The sequence below is a fragment of the Octodon degus genome, unplaced genomic scaffold (genome assembly GCF_000260255.1).
Source record: "Octodon degus isolate 3935 unplaced genomic scaffold, OctDeg1.0 scaffold00004, whole genome shotgun sequence".
Taxonomy (NCBI): domain Eukaryota; kingdom Metazoa; phylum Chordata; class Mammalia; order Rodentia; family Octodontidae; genus Octodon; species Octodon degus.
In genome coordinates this window covers 23,128,578-23,150,821 of record NW_004524580.1, presented here as the reverse complement: position 1 = coordinate 23,150,821, position 22,244 = coordinate 23,128,578, and the positions used below count along the sequence as shown (strand labels likewise).

Sequence of the window (22,244 nt, the reverse complement as noted above, 5' to 3'; positions counted from 1 at the left end):
TACAATGAAAGTTTAAATTTTTAAAATAAAATGTATCACAGTAAAAAGCACCTTGCCATTCATTTCCCTCAGGGCGCTCCCCCTCTCTTCCAGCACAGTAAGGCCATTGTTCTAGGTACTTTTGGAGGCCGTTCTGCAAGTCCTCCTGGGAGTATCTATGAGATGTGATTTAAAAGTACAGAGAATGCTGCTGCCGAGGGCCGTGCAGTAAAAACACAGGCTTGTGAAAGTGCTGTGCTGTGTCCCTTCCACCATATTCACCGATGAGGCACTGCGGAACCTCTGGGTTTCCCCGAAGTCCAAAGCCTGTGAAAGATGAACATCTGAAGTGATTCCGTGCGTGGAGGCCAGCACGACCGAACAGTCAGACGCTCGCGGGAGAGGACCTGCTGAACTGCTTCCGAAAGGGGGAGAGTGGTGGGATCAGTGTGTGCCAGGCAAGGAGAGGCGTTTGCAGGGAGATCAGTGGCGGTGGTCTTTCACGATAATACATTTTTAATTTAAACACTCACTGTAGTTTTCGATCATACCTGGTAGGCGGGTACGCTGTGGTGCTGTCCTGCAAACCAAATAGTCCAGGATCTCTTCTGTAACTAGGCTTGAAGCGTGAGTATGATTTGAGGGTCTTCTCTCTTCAGTCCTTCCATAATACAGAAGGGTCTGTGCCCCACAGTATAGCAATCCTTAATGCCCCTTTTTCTTTCATCGTTGGTGAAAAGTTTGCCCTTTATAATTCGTCCGCCTCCCCCCAGCCACCATGAAAAGCATTAAGGCTGGGATAGTAATTGGAGTTTGGTTAGTAGTTTGGGTTCCCCTACAAGAGTAGTGAGTAGAGATGACACTTGTTGCCAGTCTTGCGTTTGTGGGGCAGAAGGCTTGATCTTGCTCCAAACAATGGTCAGTTTTCCTTCCGTGAGAATTCAGCTGTACCTTCAGATGCCATTCTCTGTGTGTTCAGTGCTGGGACTTGTTGCCTGGTGCCACATCTGGGCAGAGGCTCGTGTGGTGCTGGTGTGCAGTGGGGTGGGGGAGGCAGCCAGGAATCATCTTTGTGTGACTGTGTACACCACATGAACCAGCTATGAAACCCCCAAGTACAGTACTGTCAGGTCTCTGTAATGCTCTCATTTGTTTGGTACATTTTAGATGTACATAGTGATAACATTCATCGTAAGGAATTTGTGCCTGTACACAGCGTATCTTCATTTTTTTCCCATTTCCCCTCTCCGCCCGTGAGTCCCTCTTCCCCTCTTTATTTACAAAATCCTTGTTTCCATTTTCCTTTCTTGTCCCTTCTTCCTCTCCCCCATTGTTCCCCTTCTCATTTGAACATTTTTTCATTTCCCCAATGTCTGTTAATACATTTTGGGTCTTATTTACACTTTCGGTTTCTTACCCCCGAGAAACCACATAGTATTTACACGTGTGTGCCTGATTTGTTTCACTTAAGAGTATGGGCTTAATGTGGACCCACTTACCTAGAAATATCTCAAGCTTACCTTTCTTTATGGCAGTACTTCATTGTATTTTTAGAAAACTCACACCTTCTTTGTCCATTCATTGGTTGGTGGGCATTTGGGCTGTTACAGACTGTGCCACTCCAGACATGGGTGTGCATATACCACTGTGGCATGATGTTTTCATTTCTTTTGAGAAGATACCAAGAAGAAGAGTAGCTGGGTCGGATGGAACCTGTAGTCCTAGTTGTTTGAGGAATCTCCACACTGATTTCCACAGTGGTTGTACTAGTGTCTACTCCCACCAACGGTGGAGAAGGGGTCATTTTTCCATACAGCCCCTCCAGCATTTGTTATTGCTTGACTTATTGATGATAGTCATTCTTCCTGGGGTGCGCTCAAATCTCAGTGTTATTTTAACTCTTGAATCTCTTGAATGCCTGGTGATGTTGAACATTTTTTCATATATTTATTTGCTGTTTCTACTTCTTCATCTGAGAATGTCTGTTCATTTCAGATGCCTATTTTGGATTGCGTCTTTACATGTAGGGTTCTGATTTTTTTCAGTTCTATGTTCTCGATAGTAATCCTTTTCCTGAGGACCACCTGGCAACACTTTTTCCCCACACTATAGATTGTCTCTTCGCTCTGTTGACAGTTTCTCTTGCTGTGCAAGAGCTTTTTAATAAGACTATATCCCAGTTGTGCTTCGTTATATTTCCTGTGTGATCAGGGTTTTGATCATAAAGTCTCTCCCTACACCAGTGTCTTCAGTGTTCTACCTATTCTTTTGTTTCTGTTTTAATATTTATATCTTTGATCCATTTCAATTTTAGTGTAGTGCATGGTGAAAGATGGAGTCTAGTTTTATCTTTGGCATGCAGAAAGGGCTTTGTATGTTTAAAAATTATTAAGAATTTAAAATTTTTCAGGCCAAGCACAGTAGTACATTCCTGGATGCTCAGCTGCTCAAGAAGCGGAAGCATCAGTAGATTCATGAGTTCAGGGCAAGCCTGGGCAGCTTGGTAAGACCCTGACCAAGGAAAAAAAAACAAAAGAAGAAGAAGCCTGGTATGTTGGATCCCAGCTAGCAGCTTTGGGCTAAGGCAGGAGGACTGCACATTTGAAGCTGCTCTAGGCAACATAGTAAAGTCCTGTCTCAAAAGGGAGCTTGGGTTGGGAATAGCTCAGTGGTATAAGACTTGACTAGCACGTGCGCGGAGACTCCGGGTTCAGTTCCTACTAATACACTAGTAATTATTATTCATCCAGTCTGTATGTGAGATAGGATTTTTTTGGTTTTGTTCCTCTCTTTTTCTTTTTTGTGTTCTGATGTCTCTGTCAATATTATATTTTCATGATCGGTGTCAAGACCAGCAAAGCTGTGGAATGTGCCAGGTGCCTGCTCTGCGGAGACACCCAGAGCATCTCTGACAGCCATGCCTGCCCAGCATGGCTTCGTCTGATCCCTTGGCCATGCCCTGGCTTGCGCTGACCCAACTGGTCATTCTCGTGCTCAGACACGCCGGGCAGTCCTTGATGCCTAATCACTCCCCCTTGCCTCTGCAGAGGTGTTGTGCTCTGTGCCAGGCTCCCTCTATGGTTTCAAGCCCCCTGCCCCAAGTCCACATTGAGCACCTGCTTCCTGGAAGCCCCTCTTAAGCATCCTGCCTGAGGCTCTCCCCCTCTGTGCCCGGCGGCAGTTCCCACACTCTGCGCAGCTCTGCTGTCTCTCTGCCCGCTGGCGAGCACTCCCGGGCCGGGGGCGTCCCACCCGTCTGTCTATCCCTGTGCCTTTCGTGCATGCCTGGCTCACAGAGATGCCCAGGACATGTTTTAAAGTGAAAATTCTGCATCTGGTGAGCCTGGCTTAGAACTTAAATCGATTCTGTCATAAACCAGTTGGGTCTAAGTAAGACGGCCCTAATTGTATACTGTGTGCTTCTCATTACATTCTTGAGAAACACTGGCTCTCTAAGTAACTATTATGTAATGAATCAAGGCATTGGCACCCTCCATTGTATTTAGGATTTTGCTGTATTTTGCAGAATTTAAAATTTAATACATTTGCATCTGAATCTGAGGCATTTATACTGCCAGATTTAGTGCCTTGCTAATCCACCACACAGACTCCCATTCCTTTTCATGTGTGCTTTTGTGTTCTGGTGCAGAAACAAATATTTATGAGCTAGTGTTGTAAAAGATTAAGAAACCAGAGATATTAAAGAGCTGACAAAATGCAGTGCAGATTGACAAGGTAATGAAATTAAAGTTCGTTTCCTGTTAGAATCAAACAGCACTATATATTAAATATTCACCGAGTCCTTGCATTGTCTTTGATGCCTTAAAGTAGTAATTTTGACAGCTCTTGCATGACTTAAGATAATTTGGCATCTTCTTGTTGAGCTACAGCAGTAAAGTTGAACTGCGCTTTCCTCCTCAGGGCCTGGTGCTCTACAGCACCATCTTCTGGCAAATTGTTCTCACCACTCTGCTCCCTCCGGGGAGTGTCTGTCTTCTGTCTTTTTTTTTTTTTTTTTTTTTTTTTTTTTTTTTTTTTTTTTTTTTTCCCCTTTGGTGGAACCAGGGATTGAACTCAGGCCCTTGCGTTTTCCAGGGGGAGGTGCTTATTTCACTGAGCCATCTCCCCAGCCCCCCCGGGAGTCTGTCTTCGTGCAGCTTGTGTGTTTTTGTGTGTGGTTTCTTTCCTTAAGCATGATACATATGAGTCACTTGTGTGGCTTGTTAGTAATGGTTCGTTCCTTTTACTTGCCACATGTGGTTTTAAGCTACCGGTTGTGTAATGTTTATTTTGGTTCCATTCCTTATGCAGAAGGGCAGGTGCTCAGTTTACCTTAGTTGGCGTGTGCCGATGATTTTTAGTAAAAAAGAACCTTGGCTTTGGGGGGGGGTGCTGCCAGTGGTGCGTACCCCATACAGCAGAATGCGGAGTGTAAAGACTTCGGGGACCCCAGAGGTCCCAGAACTCGGCCACCTTGTCCTCTCAGATGGGGACACGAGGTGCAGGAAGATAACTGCGATGCAGCGTGCTGTTGGTCGGGTTAGAAGTCTCTGTGGGCTCTGTGCTGTGTTTTCATCCAAATGGGCTCCTCTGGGTGACACTGCCCAGCAGCAACCCCATCTGGAGGAGTTAGCAATTGAGAAAACCCAGAATCCTGTTTAACCTGGCCACAACTTCAGTTGCCTAGGAATTGCACTCGCTCACCTGAAGCACTCCGCCTTAGTGTCAGTTAGACAAAGCAGCAGTCGCTGTTCTCAGAAGCTACTGTTTTACTAAGACTACACCCTAAAGGAAAAGGAAGGGAAAGTGTAGCAAGTATGCAGGTTCGCTCAGCATTTTCAGCGTCAGTGTGTCAGTGTTTTGTCCGGAACTTCTCATGTGCCCAGAGGTCTTTTTAAAGCTCTGATAAAACCACAAGGATTGTTCTTAGGATATGAAGTCTTAAGGTAAATTCTGATTCTGTGGTCTCTGGAGGTTAAAAAAAAACAACAACAACAAACAACCTAGTCCTTACTCTCATGCCACACAGGGTATGGTAGTACACACCTTAATCTCAGCACTGGGGAGGCTGAGGCAGGATGGTCGCTGTGAGTTTGAGGCCAGTCTGGGCTACATAGTGAGTTCAAGGTCAGCCTGGACTGCATAGTGAGACCCTGTCTCAAAAAATAAATGAATAAATTTAATGAGTATCAAATACCACTTAAGATTTTTATATGGAAAAGCAGAAGGAACAGCACAGCAGATCTCCTCTACCTTATCCAGATTCAGCAATAAAAACTTTCATTTTTGGAATGTGTGTGTGTGTATGTGTGCAGCCTATTTCAAAGTGGGTTATGTAGTTTATTTCTGGTAAGTATCTGCAAATAAGGATATTTTCTGCATAATTAATAAAATTAACATATCCAATTATATATTCCTAATATGCAGTTATCCAAAAATGTATTTTAAAAATAATTTCATTGCACGTGGTCAAGATAAGTTTTATTGTATAAACTTGTGTTTCAGTTACGTGCGGACGTAGATAGCCCTATGTGTGTATATGGTAGTGTGTGTGTGTGTATTTCTTGCTGTGAGTCTCTTCTACAATTTGGAACAGTCGCTTTGGAGCAAGAGAAATTGGTTTTAGTACTAGGCATTGCTACTTAGACACCACCAGCTTTGAGTTAAGTGTTGTGTGGCACCTAAAAAGTGGTGCTTTTAGGAACCAGTAAAGAAAACCCAACGAGAACTCCTTAAGCAAGTAGAGGCCTCTCAGCACCAGAAGAGCCAGGCTGGCTCAGGAGGAAGTGCTTCAGGGAGTCGTTGTGGAACAGAGCTCAGGGGACTGGATGTGAGGCCTTGGAAGCGCTTTGTCCAGGAAGGAAAGAAGTAAGCACTGAGGTTTAAGAAGAAGGAAGTACAGAGTGTGTTCAGCTTCGCCTGGTGGGCAGGGAGGGCAAGAGGGAGACGGGTGCAGTGCTGACAGGAAACTCCTCCAGGGCTTAGCTCTCCCCTTATGGAAGGAGGAACATTTCTCATCCAGAGCAGTGTTGTCGCGCACTGGAAGCGAAGTCTAAGAGATTCGTGGAATGGCTTCCTGTGCAGTTTGGGGAAGCATTGAAAACTACGAGTGGGCCTAAGGAGAGTCACCTGGAGAGAGGCTTTCACAGAGAGCACGTTGGCCACGCAATGGCCGTGACTCATCCACATGGCTGCACTGACAAAGCTTCTACCATCTGAGGTACAGGATCTCAGGATAAATCCTGACGGGATTTAACTGACCTTATCAGACCCCAAAGCTACAACTCTTGTTGCACAGGTCCTGCTTTACCTTGGTCTTAACCATCCAGCAGAAAAGTATAAAGACGAAGTATAAGAAGTAAAGCCATGCTGTTATGTTGAGCTGTAGGGGACTCAGGTCAACAATTTCTGACACTGCCAGTGAAGCAGAAGACCCAATACTATTATGGATTACTGGACTCTTTTAGAATATTTTGCTGAGTTAACACACCTATAATATTCAATAACGGAACTAAACAAAAAAGGGGTATACAGATGAATGTCCATTTTGTATCTGTGTATTCAAAGTGGTTAGGATAGAGATATAGTTACATTCTCTTAAAGAATAGAGGGATTTGTTCTAATGGTGTTTGTAAATAGGATCACAAGTCCGCATCTTGTACAGCAATTAACCACTAGGAAGAATGTATGCAATGTGTGAGTTATTGAAACTGACCTACCAATTTGGTTTGAAACTGTCTCATTGCTATTTGTTTCTCAATAAAATTATGGGGAAAAAAAAAAAAAAGCCTACTGAACCTGGCTGAACTCTGCCTTTGTGTAGGTGAGAGGGAAAATGAGGGGTGGGGGCCCAGACTGAGGTGGACCTGTGGGGAGGAGGCAGGGCTGATCGGAAGAAATTACTGACTGAAAGATAGCAGGATTTAGTGGCAGCTTTGAAAAAGAGGTGCAGGAGAAACCCTGGAAAAAATGTCATTGACATCCAAGGCCCTGGGAGCAAGTATAGCTGGGTCCCAAGGTGCAGATGTTATCTGTAAAAACAAGCTCCAGGCCACACTCTGCCCCTCTCAGGAAGTGGTTTAAGGAATCTTTTAGGACAGGTAGCAAGTTGCAGCGATGAGGTGAGCTGGTAATACAGTTTCCCTTTGTTTTGCTTACAGATGTGGAGATATCATTCAGAAGTGTAGGTTCACTGAAAACAAGACTGTAGAAAATGGTCTGAAAACTAATTGTACTTATAAAGAAAGGGGGGGGGTGGATACTGACCCTTATGTAGTTGTTTGAGGTGCTGTATCTTTTTAAAAGTTAGATTAAATTACTCAAAATGAAGTAAGTCTCTATAAAGCACTCACTTAATAGAACATCTTTTAAAAATTACCATTATGTTCAGGTTTGCTGAGACTCATCCACAGGGACCTGGTGCAGGTTTCAGACCTCTGTGTCTTTGTCCACCCCTCTTTTGGCAGCAAGATATGTACACAGCAGGTGGTTGGGCCTTGGCTCTGGGCTTCCTGGGAGTTTCCACCTCTTTGGGTGCATTAGATCTGCTGAGTGACAGCCAGCACGTACTGTACTGTACTGTACTGTACTTACCACGTACAAGGTCCGGTTCTGAGCACTTCACGAACATTGATTCCCATCTCCTCTCCTCACCATGCAGATCAAAGCTGCCCTTGTTTTGCAGATGAGGAAATACCTCACCCCAGGTGAACTTATGCTGAACTTACAGAGCTGGCCTCCCGAACCCAGGCGGCCTGGCCTGAGGGTGTCACCTGACCTCTAAGTCACACCACTGTCTAGTGGCTGAGGAATCCCAAGGAGTCTGAGCCCTACTGCTACAAGCTTGTGAGCTGTGCTGGCAGGCTGTTCCTCGCCTTTTGGAAACGCAGTCAACTCAAATAGTGACGGGTTCTAAGATGGGTCATGAAATAGTGTTTATTGGGGCCAGGTAGAGATAGCTCAGTAGAATAAGCGCCTGCCTGGCAAGCGCAAGGGCCTCAGTTCAATCCTCAGTTCTGCAAAAACAAAAAGAAAGAAATTAGTGTTTATCTTGAAAACCACAGTCCACAGTTCCTTTTCTTTGTGGTTTCTTTTCTCCCAGATGATAAAGCAGTATGTTCTTGGCGTGCGCCTCTCACCTCAGATATGGCCCTTTGTGCCTCCAAGGTGCCGTGCCTGGGGAGGGAAGTCTCCTTTTATCTGCATCTTGGCATCAGAGCATTTAATGACCAGGACTTGCGAGGGCTCCAGCCAGGACACAGAGCTGATGTACAGTCTGGTGTTGAGATCATTATTAGTGGTTAAAACAGAAGCAGCCTCCATGTTTCTTTGTGCAACATATCTTGGGATCTAAGCTGGGTTTTCCCTGTTCCTTATTAAAGTCAGATTGCAGATAGCTGCAGCAACTGCCTCGTTGCACCGAGGACTAAGGTTTCCCCCTCACACGCATTTCTCACTCTTAGAATGTTTATTGGTAGCACAGTTATTTAAACAAACAAACAAAAAAAAAAATATGTGGGCTTGCAAGGCCCCAAGCAGCGTGTTGGGGTCTAACCAGTGGCTTGGCATTGACAGGCTCTTCGCCAGGGGCAGACTTGGAGGCCAGGGAGACCTGGTGTGGTCTAGCCGAGTGTCTAACTTCCCATCTGTGAAGTGAGAATAGTAACTTGAATCCCAGCTGCTTGGAAGGAATAGTAATGTATGCAAAGCACCTAGCAAGTTATTGAATGCTTAAATCATTAATAATGGTGCTCTTCTCTATTTTTAACCCATTTGAGCTCTGTTACCCCGCTCACTCGTCTTTCAGCAGGCCTGTCTTTCCCTTCCAATAAGTTGCTGCCCTCTGAGACTTAGAGGGGAAGGGAGCGCCTACACTTTTGAGTTCATTGTCTATTAAGTAATGATTTCCTAGGGGACAAGGAACTGCATTTGATGATCATTCTTATTGACAGATAATAATTACACATCTTTAGGGCATACAGTGTGGAGTTTTGGAACATTTGTATGTTATATAACGATCCAGCGACAATACCTAGATTATCGGTCATCTGAAGCATTTGTCATTTCTTTGTGATGACTACAGTCAATCTTCTCTTCTAGCTCTTTTTAATTATGGGGTATAATTTGCTGATATAATCACCCTCTGTGTAATAGAATGCCGAAACGCATTCCTCCCCTCTGGCTGTGACATTTTACCTGTTGAACAGCCTTCCCGCCCCCTCCCCTCCACGTGCGGCTCCTGCTGAGCACTGCTAAGGTGTCTGGTTCTGGGAGCTGGGCTTCGAGTTTAGCGTTGTGCCACAGAGCAGCGCAGCCGTGTGGCCCCGTCCGTCTGTGCCTGGCTTGCCTCACTCAGCACTGCATGGGCTGGGCTCATCCTATTGGTGGAACGTTTGATTGCCTTGCTGGCGAGGTTGGCAGGACTTCCAGTTAATGCAGTGCATGATGGTTTCTGTATGCCATTCACAAATAACGGATCGAAGCGAAACATCCATATGTATTCACGGGCTCTCGGCAGTAAGGAAAGATGCACCTGCAGGAGAAATGTCACTTAGGAAAGGCAGGGAGGAATCAGACATGACTGGTGTCCTAAGGCCTTACCACTGTGTTACATGCCCCCGCCAGCCCCAACCCCCTTGATTTTTTGAGACAAGGTCTGGCTAAGTAGGTCTGTGAGTTGCACAGGCTGGGCTCAGACTGGTGGTTTTCCTGTGTCAGCCTCCCAGAGTGTTGGTGATATAGGGGAAAGAAACTCCCAGCCTGCTTGATGTCCAGTACAAGTTCGTGTTTTCTAAAATCAAAGAATGAATTCTAGGAACAACAGAGGTTAAGAGCAGAATCTCTATTGGGGAAAGAAAACTTCCATCTGAGAGAGACAGAGGGGTCCAGAGTGAATTGTCGAGAACCCTGCCTTTTCAGAGGATTTTTAATAGAGCAAATCCACAAGGTGATGTGGGTCCAAAGGGGAAAAATTCAAAATCACACAGTAGGCATGAGGTGGAACAAAACTGTGGTCAGCCAATAAGATTGCGAGTAGAACTGCTCAGGCAATACTGATTAAATGGGGCCCAAATGGGGAAGCGAGTCATGTAGCAAGGGTGCATGACACCAAACGGGCTTTTTGCCGGACAGGGTAGGTCAGTGGCTTCTCCTGGCTTTCCTAAAGTGACCAATACTTAGAGTTCAGAGTACTTAGAGTTCAGTCACCATTGTTCATCCTTAGGGGATGTGTGTTGGAGCATTTATTTCACCTTTTGTCTTGTGGTCTGGCCCTCAGCAGGTGGAAGTGTCTCCCCATGGGTGCAGTGTACCCCATCTTCTGCACTGGCTCCTTTAAGGGCCTAGCCTATCTCATGCCTACAGTATTTCTACCTAACTTAGCTGTTGATAACACAGGGACTCCGTGCATGGACCACTTGTGGATCTTGCTACTGGTCAGTCACCGAATGCTTGTGTTCTGCTGGGAGTACCCCGTTCGCAGGATACCTGGCCTCGCGTGTGAGGCAGCTGCATGCAGTTCCCAGTCTGAAATCAGTCTGGCACAGCCACGGCCGTGGGTTCTGCTCAGTCCGCCACAGCTGAATGAATGTAAACAGGGACAACTGGCTGCCCCAGTTGGCTGTGTATCAGCCTGTGACTCATGCTGCAAGCGCTGAGGTCCCACTGAGGAGGTAGCATGGCGCACACAGGTGGCTTCTTATAGGAGCGCTCTCTCTAAGGAAGCTTGCAAATAGAGCAGCAGAGGCTGCACAAATATTTACCACCCCTAGCAGGATGAGCTCGGGAAAAGGTGCTGTGTGGGTCCTGCGGGGCAAGGCTTCCTGGAGGAGCCGTGGCAGCCCTGGGCCCACAAGGCACCTTGGAGAGGAGCTCCGGCTAGTGGGAGGGGGAGGTTGGCTCCTTGTCATTACCAGAGCCTTCCCTGGCGACCCTATGGGCTGATCTTAAATCTAACCTTTCCGTTCTAATTTAATGCATTGTAGTACATCTTCACCAGGTCCTAATTTCATACAGGATTAGCTTGTTGTAACTGAAAGTGTGAATTACAAGCTATTTTAAAAAAACCAAAAACATGTTTTCCAGGGCTCATAACTCCAAACAGATCGCTGTTGTCAAGGGCTAGAGACTTAAGGAGAAGGGAATTGTTTCTAAGGACAACATCGAGTGTTTGTCAGTGCTCCAGAATGCTTGCAGAATGTGTTTCTTGAACCTCACACTAGATTTGCTGCAAAAGGACGACCAGGCTGTTGAAGGAACACACTGTCCAGCCCTGGTTCCCATCGACCCTGAGCCCCAGAGCAGCCTGCTTTTACTTTATCTGCAGCGAGGAAGTGCAGCTGTGGCTGCTCTGTTTCCTTTGTGAGTGATGCTCAGAGGGGGGCAGTGAGGGGGCAGCGATGCTCAGGGGAGGAAAGGAGACCCTCATGAGGGACCACATACCCAGCTGCTGCACAAGTGTGCTGACTCAGAGCTCAGCCTGCACTGCCGTCCGCCCTGGGCCCTCACAGGAAGTGCTCCTTATCCAGACAAATGAGAACAAACGCTTGACCAGGGCACTTTGCTAATAAAATGTCCTCTGGATGGCATGTGAGGATCCTGGACATTGCGTCTTTCCGGTGTACAGGGACACCCTCGCCTGCTTCCTTGAGGATATGCTAAAATCTCTATTAGCAGAACAGGAGGGGGCTCCTCAGGCTTCGGGGTTCCTTTCCCCCATGTGATGACTTCATTAGCAAGGGACCTAAGGGCTGGGGGCTGGGTGCAGTGCTTTGCTGAGCTTCCCCAGGCCTGTGTCCACTGCCCAGCTGGTCATACCAGCATGTGACAAGAAAGAAAGGAGAGTGACTTACAGCCTGGCATCTGTGGCCAGGAGAGAAGTGGCTTCTGTCCTGGTGGTGCGGACACTTGGCACGCATTCGTTTTTATCCTTGAGGCCAGGCTGGGTGGCCCCCGCCTCCCAGCTCCTGGCCCTGCACAACCAGGGCACACTACAGGGAGCTTGGACCCAGCACCAGAGGATCACTTAAACACTTGCTTCTCCTGGGCTTGTCTCCCGGGGCCCCTTATCTCTTCTTGTTTTTACCTCCTGCTTCTGCCTCACTCTCTCAGAGATACATGTTTGGCATTCTTAAAAGCAAGCAGCTTTGTATCCTCAAAATCACTGAACCTAAATCAGTGTTCAGCTCAAGAGCAGTGGCTGTATCGACCCTCTATGGCTTCGGTGCTGTTTCTGCCTTTTTGGCTCATTGCCCTGGGGGCTGGAAGGTGCCGCCACAGTGTACCGGGATGGTCCCCCCCCTTGGGAGTCCGTGTGTGTGCTGGCGGTCAGTTCTGACGTCTGTCCAGGCTTGGGCTTTTGCTCAGCCTTTGTCCCAGAACATCGAGGAGATAAAAACATCTCTGCTCCGGGAAGGAAAACACCTGAGCTGGGGTTGCTCCAGGAAGTGACACAGGGCTCCCGATAGGGTACAACAGAGGCAGTGTGTGTCAGGCAGCCCGAGGTGCATTTTCTGAGGGAGTCCTTTAAATCAGGCCCACTGGGTCCACACAGGCCCAGGTGGCCGTGTTAGGGACACTGCATAATGGTTTTCCACATGGTCAGTCTTGCGTATTTCATAAATCTGAGGTGAGCTCCAGCTCAACTGCAGGTGCCCCTGGGGCCTCGGGAAGCCCAGCTGCCCTTCCCAGCCTGGCATGCTCATAGAAGAGGGCTGCATGTGAAGCCCTCAGTGTCATGCCCGCCCCACCTAACACCCTCGGTCTTGGGAGGGGGCCCGGTTCTAGAAAGGGCGCCCAGGATTTTCATGCCGCCTCTGCCCTTTGCTAGCTGTTTCCCAGGCCCATGTGCCTAACTTCTCTGTGCCTAGTTTTCTCCTTTGTGAAACAGTCCTAATGTAGCCCCTACCAACAGCCTACTTCAGAGAGTAGTTAAGATGTTCCACCTGTCACTAATGTGGCATTCTTTCTCTGGGGCTTGGAGCAGATCATCCACCAAGTCTTAGGAGCCAGTGGACAAGCAGATGGCAGAGATGCCTAGGAAGAGGTGTCAGCGATTGTGAGGAGGCTTAGCTCATGGCGCCCGTGTATATCCTTCCGGGCCTGAAGTACCCAGTGGCTGGGAGCCAGAAGCCCGGGAAGGACTCACGCCTCACTGCTTCGAAGTCAGGCCTCCTTCCTGTAGGCCCAGTTCATCACATGGGCTCAGGACCAAGCAGGCAGCTTGCACCCGTGCCAGCACCCTGATGTCCTGGAGCCTGAGAGCCTCAGCTCATTGGGTGTCCTAGTCTCTTTTTTTTCTTCTTCTTTCCTTCTTATATATTTAATACAGGGTTGCACTACACAGCTCAAACTTGTAGTGATCCTCCTGTTTTCAGCCTCCCCAGCGCTAGAATTACAGGCATGCATCACCACACCTGGTCTTGGTGGCTGGCTCAGTGCGCCCAGGGGCAGGGCTGGTGGGGCGTGTGGTGCCAGGGATTAAACCCCAGTCCCTGTGCTTGCCTAAGCAGGTGCTTAATCTGCTGAGCTGCCTCACAGGCTCTGTTAGTCCCTTTTCTTTTGCTGTCTCAAAATACCTGAGTAGCTCATTTGGTTCATGATTCCAGGGCCTGGGGGGACCAGAGAGCACGATGGAGAAGCCAAAGGGAACCTGCTTGCTGTGCAGAGGGACAGAGTAGAGACCCAGTGTTCCTTACACCTCCTGCTCTGGGGGAAGCTGACCTCCTGTGAGGACCCCTCCTGTCCTGGCGACAGAGCCCCAGAAGCCTGATCACCTCCCCTAGGCCCCACCGCCAAAAGGGTCCACCACCTCAGTGCCACTTCCGGCCTTGGTACAGGCCACACCCAAGCCACCACAGGCCCCCCCGGAGCGAGCCCAGGTGCCTCTCTGGCCTGTGGCCAGGGCTTCGGTGCTGTTTCTGCCTTTTCGGCTCATTGCCCTGGGGGCTGGAAGGTGCCGCCACAGTGTACCAGGATGGTCCCCCCTCGGGAGTCCGTGTGTGTGCTGGCGGTCAGTTCTGACGTCTGTCCAGGACTTGGGCTTTTGCTCAGCCTTTGTCCCAGAACATCGAGGAGATGGAAACATCTCTGCTCCGGGAAGGAAAACACCGTCGGGAAGGCCATTTGCCAGGTTGCTGGTGGCCTGCCTTTCTTCCAGGATGATTCTGGAAAGGGGGGTGAAGTCATTAAAAAATAAATAAATCTTTCCTGCCAAAACAGTAATATGTTTTCTTTTTTTAAAAAAAATTGTAAATACAAAAGCATGATTAAAAAGTTTGACCTCTTACAACCTCAGAGTGCAAAAATAACCATTGTGAACACTGCAGGTTGTTTTCCTTTGAGTCACACAGGTACATTTTTAAATGAAATTCATCTAACAATACCAAACATTTGCCGGAGCCATTCTGTGTGCCAGGAGGGCTCTCAGCGCCTGCCACGCATAGTCTTCTTTATCCTACACATGGACTCTGGGAGAATCATTGTCCATTTTCAGAAGAGGAAACTAGGGCACAGGGAAGACAGCTGGGAAGGGTCGTGCCCGGCCGGAAACCGAAGCAGCCTGTGCCCGGAGGACCGTGGTCGAGATTGCGTTGCGGTGTGGTCAGAGGGCTTGGGTTCACATTTCCTAGCATGACACAGTATTAGTTCTGAGTTGTCTGGTCTGTCACTACAGTGTACAGCTCAGGACACAGAAGCCCACAGTGTAACTCAGTCTCCCCAAAGCTGTGTGGCTTGGAAATGCCAGTGCCACAGGGAGCCCATCTCCTGGGGCTCACGGTCCAGGCCACAGAGAGAAACCCTGGTGGTCCTCACGTCCATCCCCTTCCCACCTCCCAGCCCTAAAGGCAGCCTCTCCTGGGCAGCGCAGGAGTGAGGTCGGTGCCCAGTCCAGAGAAATGGGGCATGGAGGACTCTCCTAGCTCTCCTGCAGCACAGAGGGATGCATACGTTCAGCTTGGCTTGGGATTTATTAGCACTCGGCAGCGTTTATAGCTGGCTCTCAATTATCCACAGAGCATGCACCCTGTCAGAGGTGGAAAGGTGCAGCCCCGGATAGCTCTGACCTCAGACCCTCATCAGAGGCCTTTCCCTGTGACTGCTGACAAGCCGTGAGATTGATGTGGGGTTCTAACTGCCTCAGTGCTTGACCCGGACTGCCAGGGGCCGAGCCAGCGTGGTTGAGGCTGTGAGCCAGAGCAGGCCCTCTGTGGATGCTGCCCGCGCTGACGGCTGCAGGGCAGGGGCGCTTGCTGCTGAGTGCGGTGGGGAGGGCACAGAACGCTGGGCTCTCTGCGGGCATGATAGGGGAATTCTCAACAGCACGTCCGGCGGTTGTTTACAGCTTCATCTCATCTGGCTGCTGGACAGGAATAAGTGCCTGTGGAACTCACATACAGGGCTGCGTGAGCAGTGGCTGGGGCATGTGCACAGCAAGTAAAATTGAGGCGAAGGACTGGAAGGCACTGTTTGAAGGGGGCCAAGGGGAGCCAACTGGAGGTACTTAGTTTGTAATGATTCCTTCCATTTTACACATGTTTTTTTCTGGGTGTGAATTATGCCTCAAGTTTAGACATTCTTATTTATAGCTATATAATTTGTTGTACATTAATGCTTAGAAAAATCTTGGTTTAGTTGAATCCACCTGAAATTATATAGCCATTATATGTGGCACATGCCTGTAATCCCAGCACTTGGGAGACTGAGGCAGGAGGATCACTGTGCGTTTGAAACCAGCCTGGGTTACATAGTGAGTTCAAGGCCAGGCTGAGCCATAGTGAGACCCTGTCCAAACTCCACTCTCCTCCAAAAATAATGCAGAATTGACTATCTAGGTACTTGGGAGACTTCTCCACTAGGAATGTTTCAAGCAGAACTCCAAAAGTCACTTTTGATTGTTATTGTGTATCTTAAATGACTTCAGCATGGACTCCTTGCAATAAAGAATGATGTCACAGAGGTTGATCAGACGTTTATCAGCAGCCTCCTGTGAACAAGGGACGTGCTGGCCCCGCTGTGGGCTAGGGCTGTGATTCACCTCTCCTGTTTCACTCCACTGGGGGATCAGGTGCTCAGATGACCAAGAAAAGGACGTGGTAGGTGGTGCCGTGGGAAAAAGCACAGCGTGACGGGGGCTTCTGGGAAGGAGAAATGGATTTACTGGAACCAGGAAGAGCTTCTTGGCAGAAGGGACATTTGAAATGGGTTTCAAAGAATGTACAGGACTTGATAAGAGGTAGGTGAGCGGCCAGCAACACAAGTATAGTCCCTGTGAGGAACCGTGCACTGTGGGACATGGGATTGCTTGGTCCACTTCAATGAATGGCGTCCTCGAAACACAAACAAGGCTGCAAGTGAGCTCCAGCCTACCAGTGGTCAGGCTGCTACCTCATTTGGGAGGTAAAAGAAGCTTCTGGACAGTGTGATCAGAAGTACAATTTCTAGCCTCACTGATTGTACAGCTACCTTTAAGGACCCTGTGTGTACCAAGTAATATTTTCAGTGTTTCCCAGAGTCTTTGCTGGTCCATGCATGAGCGACAGGTACATAGCTTCCTTGAGCTTATGGGGCTGTCCCTCTAGGACCTGAGGATGGCCCTGTGCCTCCTTCACCCTACACTCATTCGTCCTTTGGGATTAAGCAGTCCCAGTTCCTCAACCCCCTTTCCAGGCATCCTGTTTTCTGGCCCTACAGCAAGTGGGCATTTCTTTTCTTCCAGCTTCCTGGATGTTGCTCGTCTGCCAGATGAAGCAGCCAGTGTCGCTCACTCCTGTCTGGGGCCAAGAAGTAATTTTTGTGAGTCATGCAGGAGACCTGACCCAGAGACCTACGGTCATGTCCTGCTTTGTTATTTGGATGCCCTTCCTTGGGACAGAGCACTGGGCAGGATTGATCATGTGCTGGAGTGTTAATGCTTGTTGTTGGAAACAGGTCAGTCAGGTGCTGTGAGGCCCATTTAAGTTAATCCCTTGCTGCCTTTTTAGTCAGCCTGTGAGTCTCTTAAAAAAAGTGAGATAATGTGCGCTGGCTATCGCTCGCCTCCCGACGGGTGTCTGTGGAAACCCTTGTCCAGGCGCTCTCACCCAAAGGCTGGGAACTTGGCATCTGTGGTGCTGCACTGAGGTCCTGTGAGTCGTTTTTGGAAGCCATGCTCAAGTGCTGCAAAGACCCGAAGGACGGCAATAGCGTGTGCTGACCGCGGTGGAAGGACTAGGTGGAGGTGGCGTGGGTCGGGCCCCCAGCTCCTTAGCTCTCAGTAGCTCTGACTTTGTGGATTCGGCGCCTTCTTCGCCTCCCTTGGTCACAGTCCTGGTGCACAATCTGCTGCGGCCTCCCTGCTCTGCTTCATGCTGCCTTTTGCATAGCTGAGAAAGGCATTTCATGTGGTCGTGTTATTATCAGGGTTTATCTCTTCATTTTAAAATCACTGCAGTTGTGGTTTGGAGTTGTCTCCGTGTCTAACAGCGTTGTTGTGTTACTCAGTTATTAAAATTAATCATGCGCCATACTGCTGTGTAACATCTATTTAATGACTCCATTATGAAAATAACCTTCTTGTGTTGATGGATACACCTGCTGGAACCTTTCTTTCTTGTCCTCTTCCTCCCTCTCCTTCTGGTAGATGAGTGAGTTCTAGGTGTGATGCATTTCCCGTAATGGTTTTGGAAGCTCACTCTGGAAAGCCAGGGCTGGCCAGTGACCTCAGTCCAGTCTGCATGCCCTCCCCTGGCAGCCCACAGTTACGGTGATCAGACAGCCGCTCACATAGCCCGGCGACCTGTGCCTCACGTCCAGTTAGTGCATAGTAAGGAGTTGCAGGAAGGAGTCGTTCTGTTGCAAGCTTGAAAGGGGAGCAGGGAGTATTTTTCCTATGGAATTCTGGGTTTGAAAACCTGGAGCTTAAAATGTATGTGCGTCTCAAACTACACGATTCGATACAGTGGCTGTCTCTTTGGCCCTTGGTGTTAAAGTGCTTCTTCCCGGTCCCTTCCAGGTAGAACGTCATGACATGAATACCTTAAGCTTACCCCTGAGCATCCGCCGAGGAGGGTCGGACACCAACCTCAACTTCGATGTGCCAGATGGAATCCTCGACTTCCACAAGGTCAAACTCACCACAGACAGCTTGAGACAAAAGATTTTAAAGGTGACAGAACAGATAAAAATTGAGCAGACCTCCCGAGATGGAAATGTGGCCGAGTACCTGAAACTCGTCAGCAGCGCAGACAAGCAGCAGGCTGGGCGCATCAAGCAGGTGTTTGAGAAGAAGAACCAGAAGTCGGCGCACTGCATCCTCCAGCTGCAGAAGAAGCTCGAGCAGTATCACCGGAAGCTGCGGGAGCTCGAGCAGAATGGAGCCAGCCGAGGTGCCCGGGAGAGCTCCAGAGACAGCCTGAGGGACGCCCAGCACCCTCTGAAAGATGCCCACGTCAAGTCGAGAACTGCGCCCCACAGCATGGAGAGCAGTAAGTCGGGCATGCCCGGGGTCTCCCTCACCCCGCCCGTGTTCGTTTTCAACAAGTCCAGGGAGTTCGCCAACTTGATCCGAAATAAGTTTGGCAGCGCAGACAACATCGCTCACTTGAAAAACTCCTTAGAGGAGTTCAGACCGGAGGCGAGCACCAGGCCCTACGGGGGCAGCGCCACCACTGTGAACAAACCCAAGTACGGCAGCGATGACGAGTGCTCCAGCGGCACCTCCGGCTCCGGGGACAGCAACGGGAACCAGTCCTTCGGGGCTGGCGGGACCGGCCCCCTGGACAGCCAGGCGAAGCTAGCTGCAATTCTGGAGGAACTGCGGGAAATCAAGGACACCCAGATCCAGCTGGCAGAGGACGTCGAGGCGCTGAAGGTGCAGTTCAAGAGAGAATACGGGTTCATTTCTCAGACCCTGCAGGAGGAGAGATACAGGTGAGTCCCGGTGTCCTGCTGAGCTCCTGCAGAGACGCAGGCAATCGCTGCAGAGAGAGAGGTTGCCGGCACGTGGTGCAGCAGGGATTGTGTTTGCACTGATGTTAGTGTATTTTTCATTTTTTACCTTTTTCAAGGTAGGAGTACCAGGAGTTGAACTCAGGACCTCGTGATTACCAGGCAGATGCTTTGCCAGTGAGCTAAATTCCCAGCCCCGTGTTTGCACTGAGTACAGCCGGCTGTAGATCAAAGGGAATTTAGGGAGCAGTAGTTCTTTCCAGCCTCCATAATTTCTTAAATTATTAGAGTGGCGGAGAGCTGGCAATTAGAGAAAGACATTATACCCCTGAGTCTCCTAAACTCTCCCCACGCAGGCTGTGACTCATGTGCGTATTAAGTTACTGGTTCAGGAGACTTCTGTCATAGTCTCCTTGCACTGATTCAGATCTGTATTTCATTTCCCTCCATAATAGTGATCAGGTTAAAAAAAAAAAACTGATTCATTGTACCATAGCATAGGCTTTACTTGGTATGACAGTCTTGAAGTCTTTGTATATGTATTTTTACAGATTTTATTTTGCTCTTTCTTTTCTGAGGCAAGGTCTTGAAAGTCTGTATGTTACCCACACTGAGATTAAACTTTCAATTCTCCTGCCTCAGCCTCCAGAATGCTGGGATTACAGGTGTGCACCCCTGTGCCCAGCTTATGTACTGTATTTATCATTACACTTCCTAGCCTAAAAAAAGACCTTTCAAAGGTAATCTTAAGATTCAAAGTAAAATTCAAAGCTTGTGGATTCTGTTAGCTAATTTTAGAAGTATATTTATTATGAAACGATTTTTAATCTATATTTGTTATTTAGTACTAGACGTGGAGTCCGGAAGGCAAGGGCTCTTCTACCGAGCTACCGCCCCAGCCCTGAAGAAGTTTTAAAGCTTTCTGTGTGCGTCTTGGACCTTGATTGATTCATTGCACAAGAACAGTGTTTTTGAGTCACAACTTTTCCCAAAGATGTTGACCTGAATATCATCTAAGTAGTGACAGATACAGTCCTTTCTGGATGTGGATTTTTATCTGAAGTTACAGATGTCCTTCTGTGTATGTTTAGCACCATTTTTCTTTTTTGAAAATTATTCTAGCCAGGTATGGTGGCACACACCTGCAATCCTAGCCCTTGGGAGGCTAAGGCAGGAAGATTGTTGCAAGTTCGAGACCAACCTGGGCTACAAACTGAGCTCGAGGCCAGCCTGAGCTGCATAAAAAAGAGGGAGAGAAAGAAAAGGAAGAAAGAGCCAGCAAGATAGCTCAGTGGACCAAGTGTCAGCTTTGGCAAGCACAGGGACCAGGGTTCAATCCCTGGTTCAGCATGCTGCACCAGCCCCACCCCTGGGCATGCTGAGCCAGCAGGCAAGGCCAGGCGTGGTGGCACACGCCTGTAATCCAGCCCTGGGGAGACTGAGAACAGGAGGATCATTACGAGTTGGAGCTGACTAGTGAGACCCTGTACCAAATACATAAATTAAAAAAAAAAAAGGAAGAAAATAAGTTGTTCTAACACATGATGGTCTACAAAACATCTACAACTAGGAGTGATCAAAGTCATTCCAGGCTAAGGCGTCTTCCCCAAACAGTCCAAGATCCTGTTCAGAGTAAACATACAGGGTCTGAAACAATCGAGCCTTTTCGGAGGGCGTGGGGGCAAAGGCGTGGGGGTCTTTATGTTTCTCATACCTCAGATTTGGACTGTGGAAATGCCATCCGGTAACCCATCTATAATTTGTAGTAAATTCAGTTTTTTGTTCACACTTAAGTTCCGAGGCTGAAAAGCCTGGGTGGTACGGGTGTGCACACTGAGCGGGGGCAGAGGTGGCCTCAGAGTGAAGCTGACACCAGCAGCATTGTTCCTTTCTTTGGAGCCTGGGAAGCCCCAGGAACTGTGAGGAAGAAGAGGGCAGGGCAGGGTCCCGGCCTCGTGAGGGCCCCACGTGGTTGGCCCCTAGCTGGCCCTGGCCTGCACCCCATCCAGCTGCAGCCCAGGTGCTCGTCTGGTGTGGGTGGAAGAGCCAGGCACAATCTGCACTCCCCTGCAGCGGTGAAGGTCTGTGACATGTCTTGCTCAGCTCGGCTCCTGTCTCCGTCCAGGTACGAGCGCCTAGAAGACCAGCTGCACGACCTCACAGACCTGCACCAGCACGAGACAGCCAACCTGAAGCAGGAGCTGGCCAGCGCAGAGGAGAAGGTGGCCTACCAGGCCTACGAGCGGTCTCGGGACATACAGGTACTGTGCCCAACAGCTCGGACACTGCACTAGGTCTTCTCAGGCCTAACATGGGACAGGCTCAGGCCGGGGAGATAGCCCAGTGACATGAGCCCCTGCCTGGCAAGCCCAAGGTCCCAAGTTCAACACCTGGTACTGCAAAAACAAACAAACATGGGACAGGCCACATGCCCTCAGAGGCTCTGCTATAAGAGACAGAATGTTTTGTCTGTACAAACATTTCTCCTCACTGACTCCACTGGCTCATGTTACAGACCACACTAGCAGCTGTGCTCTGTACACTTTCTGCCTCGATCGTGTATTCATTATCTACCCCAAACCCAAAACTACCAGAATTTGATGTATTTAAAATAGAAGGCGCATTCAGGAAGCTTCCTGCCCAGGTCAGAAGCAACACAGCAGCCAGAGGGGTCAAAGCACAGGACAAGGGCCGAGCCACTGACTGCACAGGCCACACAGACTGAGTTGGGTGGTGCCCAGCACACTGCCTCGTCTGGAGTCGTCAGTCACGCAATGGTAAAGTGCTGGACGTGGGTGAGCCACACTGAGCAGTGGGGTCCCTAGCTGGCCGTGCCTCTCTAAGAGGATGGCTTTTGTATGTGTAGCCACTTTAAGCATTCGCATGCATTGATGCGCCAGGCACTAGCAGAGCGCTGTGTATCTCCTTTCACTCTCCCTTACCCCCAGCATCCCTTGAAGTCATTCCTGTTGTGAGCCCCACTGCTCGAAAGTGGAGACTGAGGCACAGGGAGGCAAGGTGGCTGGAGAAGCTCTTGCAGATCACCCTGGAGTACCGGACATGAATGAATTCCTAGAGAAGGCGGGACTGAGGGGTGGGCAGGTAGGGTGGGTAGAAGGAAGGGGTAAAGGGATCCCTAAAAACTCAGGTGCATTCAGGATTTCCTGTGTGACACTGCTACTGTCTAGGAGCAGCCCTGGGCTTCTTGGCTGCTTTCTTTAAAAAGTAAGATAACAAATGTATTCTTCAGCTAATGTTCAACCTCTCTGTGGATTCTCTCTCTCTCTCTCTCTCTCTCTCTCTCTCTCTCTCTCTCTCTCCCCCTCTCCGTCTCCGTCTCT

At 48.9% G+C, this 22,244-nt stretch overlaps 1 protein-coding gene across 7 annotated transcripts in view; it reads left to right on the top strand.

Moving 5' to 3' along the window:
- Tmcc3 (transmembrane and coiled-coil domain family 3) overlaps window positions 1–22,244 on the top strand; it is a 287,348-nt gene that overhangs the window by 257,184 nt on the left and 7,920 nt on the right. For 4 of the 7 annotated variants that reach the window (XM_023716477.1, XM_023716470.1, XM_023716453.1 and 1 more), the window contains exons 2-3: window positions 17,969–18,885; window positions 21,029–21,164. In XM_023716477.1, coding sequence (XP_023572245.1) covers window positions 17,984–18,885; window positions 21,029–21,164 — 1,038 coding nt within the window. In that variant the 5' untranslated portion in view covers window positions 17,969–17,983. Of the gene's footprint in view, window positions 1–15,405; window positions 15,475–17,967; window positions 18,886–21,028; window positions 21,165–22,244 lie in introns of those variants that run through there. The other 3 variants (XM_023716465.1, XM_023716459.1, XM_004623793.3) reach the window with 2 other exon arrangements.